This window comes from Penaeus vannamei, chromosome 40 (assembly GCF_042767895.1).
Source record: "Penaeus vannamei isolate JL-2024 chromosome 40, ASM4276789v1, whole genome shotgun sequence".
NCBI lineage: Eukaryota > Metazoa > Arthropoda > Malacostraca > Decapoda > Penaeidae > Penaeus > Penaeus vannamei.
This window is the reverse complement of record NC_091588.1, coordinates 4,394,006-4,399,228: the sequence shown is the minus strand read 5'-3', so window position 1 is coordinate 4,399,228 and position 5,223 is coordinate 4,394,006. Positions and strand designations below refer to the sequence as shown.

At 35.3% G+C, this 5,223-nt stretch overlaps 1 protein-coding gene across 1 annotated transcript; it reads left to right on the top strand.

Moving 5' to 3' along the window:
• Positions 1 to 263: 263 nt before the first annotated feature.
• EMC3 (ER membrane protein complex subunit 3) lies at positions 264 to 3,948 on the top strand. The gene is made up of 5 exons (XM_027364594.2): positions 264 to 450; positions 2,108 to 2,208; positions 2,371 to 2,523; positions 2,812 to 2,973; positions 3,481 to 3,948. Exons 1-5 carry the CDS (start codon positions 302 to 304, stop codon positions 3,687 to 3,689), a joined length of 774 nt encoding a protein of 257 aa, XP_027220395.1. The 5' UTR covers positions 264 to 301; the 3' UTR covers positions 3,690 to 3,948.
• The last annotated feature ends 1,275 nt before the right edge of the window (positions 3,949 to 5,223 follow it).

Below are 5,223 nucleotides of genomic sequence, written 5' to 3'. Positions count from 1 at the left end.
AGAGAGAGAGAGAGAGAGAGAGAGAGAGAGAGAGACAGAGAGAAGAAGAAGAAGAAGAAAGAAAGCAAAAACGAAAAAGAAGTAAAGAGAGAAAAAAGTGAGATGGCTGACCTAATTTCAGACTCATACCTCCTATATCACTAGAAGTCCAGAGATAATCCCTACGAAATAAATAAAAGAATTAACAAACAAATATAATAAAAACACCAATCTTATATAGTCTACCTCTTAAATACCCCGTTTTCTATGTCTCTCCGATCAATAACACATGACGGACCACGTAGTTTAACCGACCACCACGATGGCCGAGTTACTGCTAGATTCCGACATAAGAATATGGGTTTTTCTCCCCATTGTGCTCATCACTTTCCTCTGTGGGATAGTGAGGCATTATGTGAGTGTGTTGATATCCACCCAGAAGAAGGTAGATCTCACTCAGGTCCAAGATAGGTGAGTTTTAAGAGGGAGAAGGGAAGGGGTTGTGAAAATCCCGACAGAAGGTGTGTTTTTAATGTCATTTTTGTTGTTTTGTGTGGTTTTGTGTCCTTTTTTAGGGGTTGTGGTGGTGTGGGTGATGTTTTTGGAGGGTTTGGTACCGGTGGGTGTTGGTATGAAGAGGGTATTTAGCGGTAAAGCCTTTGGGGTGAGGTTTCCTGTCTACGAGTCATAAGCCGGGGTTTCAGTAATCCTAAACGGGGTTTTTATAGCGAAAAGCTGGGGTTTTCACTAGCCTTAAGCCTGGGTTTTGTTAGTCTTTAGTGGGGGTTTTACTTGCTGAAAGATAGGGTTTCACTTGACAGAAGCTGAGGTTTCATTTGACAGCTGGGGTTTTGCTTGACAGAACTGGAACCAAACTCGAGTCAGGGTTTATCGTCCTTTTGTCCAGGCCTAGGCAGGCAGTCTCGGAAACTTGAGCATTTAGCAGTCTGTAGACAATGATCATGATAGAAAGTTATTAAGCATTTTTATTTAGTTATAATGCAATTGAAAATATTTTTAAGCCAGCCAAGGCACCCAAGCGTGGAGTTTCAATTTTAATGTAACTAGTACGGAAAGCTGGACGGTCACACGATTTTCAGGGAATTGAGCCTTTTAAATTTGGTCTAAAATTGGCCAAACTGATCTTATGGAAGAGAGAGATTGAAAGAAATTTTATCTGTAGGATATAGATTGGAATTTGAACCTTGGCCTACATCCAATGGAAATCTACTGCAGAGTAACCAGCAAATCGTAAACCGTGTGAATGAGGCAGTAAAGGAAGATGATATTGTTCTGAACAAAAGGGACTTGGCAAGAAGAAGAAATGAGAGAGCTGGCATGGAAATATTTTTTTCATAGATTTGATTAAAAAAAAAAAGTTCTCTACTTGTATCCAGTGCAGCTTTGTTCGCATGGTTTAAGTTGAAAAGGTTTTATACTTGATCATATTTAAGTATATATTAAAGCACTGTTGTTCTTGTAGGTTATTCAGGGTAAGCCTAACCAAACGTATTAAGAATAATCATCATTATTATGATTATTGATCATAATTCAAATTATTATAACTATAACTCATTATCTTTTTTCTCTTTCAAATTTCACTCAGAAGATGGATATATCATTTATGTATAAATATATTTGAAAGTGTGGATGAATTGGCTATCACTTCTTCTGTAATTTTCATTTAGATAATAAACATTCTGCATTTTTAATATATTGTCCTTCTTATAGATGTCTGATAATGTAGAGAATCAGTGGTGGTAAAGATTATTATAAATGGTGTTGATTATGTTAGGAAAAGGTAAATAAGATTAGTAAAGGATATCTTTTGTTTTTCGCATTCATCTTCTTTATCATTTGCTGTCACCAAAGGAAAGTGAGTTGACATTGGCATATAATATCCCGAGATAAAGCTGGAGCACAAAGTTAAAAGATCTTATAAACAGTGTATAATTTTTTTTAGCTATATTTACACTTAATAGTCCGTTACCTATATACACAGGCGTAATGATTTTTTCTCATTGATGAGACTCATTAGAGGTATGCGCCTGCAGTGGGTCTGTAGGCCATTATGGTTAGATATTATGATACTACGTGATATCAATAATCAGAAACTTTTTTTCTACAGCCAAGCTATGATCAGAGCGAGAATGCTGCGTGAGAATGGGAAATATTTACCAAAACAATCTTTCCTCATGCGAAGACATTTCTTCAATAATGAAGAGTCAGGTAATTGTTTGTCGCTTCTGTAATTTTCTATAATTTTCTTGTTTTGGAGAGATTGTTTTTTTTTATATAAATTAGGCTTTTACATCATTCACAAACATTTTAAGTAATATATATAAAAAACACAGCTGAAGACTTTGAAATTTTTACCGCACTTCTCTGCAGGTTACTTGAAAACCGTGAAGCGTTCAGCAGCTCCACAGCCTATGACGGATCCCAATATGATGATTGAGATGCTGAAGAGTCAACTGACGAATGTGTTGCCTATGATAGCCATTGGAGGATGGATCAATTGGACTTTTTCCGGATTTGTTACCAGTAAGCTCACTCTTGGGAAGGTTATTTTATGATAGTGAATTTGCTTGACTTTTTAGTGTGTGTGTGTAAGAGTGAGTGTGTGTGCATGTGCGTATGCTTGTGCGTATGCATGTGCTTGCACTTGCATATGTGCGTGCGTGCATGCGTGAATGCATGGTGTGTGCGATTGTGTATGTGTGCGTGAAAGAGAAAGTCAACTAGCAAGCAAGCAACAAAGTACATACATGAATATATATCTTAGTACATCTATGGATGTTTTATCTTAACTAAGCTTTTTTTTTCCCCCAGCCAAGGTTCCTTTCCCCCTGACCTTGCGGTTCAAGCCAATGTTGCAGCGAGGCATTGAGTTAGTGTCCTTAGATGCCTCTTGGGTATCTTCAGCTTCCTGGTATTTCCTGAACGTGTTTGGCCTCCGCTCTATTTACACACTTGTCCTCGGAGAAAATAATGGTAAGAAGCATTGGAGGGTAAATGAAAGGCTATAATAGGAGTTTATTTGATATCGTTTGTGTTGTTAATGGATTCTTCTTCTTCTTCTTCTTTTTATGTAAGAAATTATGACATTTTCTTAAAGATTTTAAGTGAGCCAAAAGAAGAAAAAAGAACTTTGCAATCCTGGATGCATTCTAGCCTTTTTTTTTCTTCATCTTTTTTTTTTTAATATTTACCAATATAATAATATCTGTAAGGGTCTCAGCTTATTTATCTGTAAATTTTTTCTTTGGTTAAAATTTTTGAATGTAGCTGTTTCAAAGTTGTTTTGAGCACTTTTTTTTTTCTTTTTATCTTTTTTAACACAAAATTTCTTACTGGATGTATTTTGTTAGTTTCATGATCTTTGAAATTGGTATGTGTGCTTAACATGAGATAATAAAAAAAAATTTACAGTGAACATTGCTGAAATATAATTATTTTTACTATTATTGGATTTTAACTTGTTTTTATTGCTATTGACAGCCGCTGACCAGGCTCGCATCATGGAGGAGCAGATGTCCGGTGCTGCCATGGCAATGCCTCAGGATCCTAAAGCAGCATTCAAGGCAGAGTGGGAAGCGCTTGAAATTGCTGAGCATAAATGGGCCTTGAAAGATGTTGAAGTGGACCTCCTTCAGAAAGCAGAGGTCGACTGTCTCTTCGACTCATTTTCGTTCGCAAATAATACTTAGAATGTCATTTCTCTATTAGAAACTATGACTTTCCCTGAAATCAGTGGTTGAAGTGTCAGCCAAGTTAGCCTTGAACATTCAGTAAGAATCTACATCGTTAAGTTAAGGAGAAAGGATTGCATGCATATTTATAAAAGTCACAATTCCATAGATATGAGTATGTTGAGAAAATGTGATGGATGAGTGTAAATTTTGAAGAATACGAATATTTGATATGTCACATTTTTGTTGATAATAAAGAAATAACAAGAAAATTTTATTTACGTATTTGAGTATCCTTAATTCTCTCTTTCATCTTTGTGTTCTTTGTTACTTGTGTCATCTACAAGGATTATAGCAGGAATTATCATTGCCTGCTCACCTTGCAGAGCTGAAGAGTCAGAGAAGATTTAAAACATTTTTCTTGGTTTATGAAATTATTTAAACCTCTAAATAGAAGCAGTAAATGCTATAGATGTTGAAGCATTTGAACATTTTATGCAAAAATGAAATTGGAGACCAAAGAATCATTCTAAATTGGTTCTCACATACTTTATATTTCTATATATATACACTCTTGAAAATAATAACCATTACCAGTCTGGGGAAGGGTGCTATTGTGGAATTTAAAAGTAGGCCTTTACCTGAACCCACCATGCTCTTTCTGTCGGTAAACATAAAGACCTATGGCCTCACAATTTACATTAAAAAGTGCCAGCTTGGGAAATGTTTTCAGACCACACATAAAGTTACTTTGGGAAGGGAATGAGAACAAAATAGAGATGGTTTACATAAATGAATTCACATAACAGCCTCTTAAAAATACACTTTTCCATATAAAGCAAAGGGTCAGAATAAGGATAATTTTTATATATAATAGGCCTCAAAATATTAATTCTAATCATATTTACAGTATATTCAATGTTATAATAAAGTTACAAAGTATTCTTTCATACAAAAAGGTATGGTATCCTTTCAGCAGAATATGAATTACCTTGTGTATTGTGTAAAATATTTTGGATATCAATTCACCACAGTTTCAAAAACATTAAGTTGTATTCTATCTGAGTTACTCTGGGTTTGTGGCCCCAAATCTCATAGGTCAGTCACGTGAAGTTATTGGCACAATTAATAGCACTTCCTGTTCTGATTTGGAATATCAGATATTGTCTTTATTGTAGACATTGATAGGCGACATGTTAATTATAAAGAAAAACACTTCACTCTATCAGGTTAGTTCTTGGAATTAGCGACACCAAATGGGGTGGAACGTTCAGAGACCCCCAGGCTTCCCAAAAAGAACCTTAAATGAACTAAACAAACATACTGCAAAGAAGAAACTGTTATTTCTGTCGGCTTCAGTTTGGTTTGCCCAGTACAGTTGTGCTGCAACTCTTCATTTTATTACACTTGCTATGTCTGTCTTAAATATTAACTTTACTTGTTAATATCGTAACATTTTTCTCTGAAAAACTTAGGCCGCTAGTGATAGTTCTGTCATGACATTTAAGATTTCCAACAGTTATATCCAAAGGTTTATAGAAATTACGTTCTA

Excerpts from the sequence above, each read along its gene's own strand:
- EMC3 (XM_027364594.2), top strand. The coding sequence starts at position 302 with ATGGCCGAGTTACTGCTAGATTCCGACATAAGAATATGGGTTTTTCTC. Across the intron at positions 2,524-2,811 it reads TTTTTCCGGATTTGTTACCA|CCAAGGTTCCTTTCCCCCTG; the intron begins GTAAGCTCACTC and ends TTTTTCCCCCAG. Across the intron at positions 2,974-3,480 it reads TGTCCTCGGAGAAAATAATG|CCGCTGACCAGGCTCGCATC; the intron begins GTAAGAAGCATT and ends TGCTATTGACAG.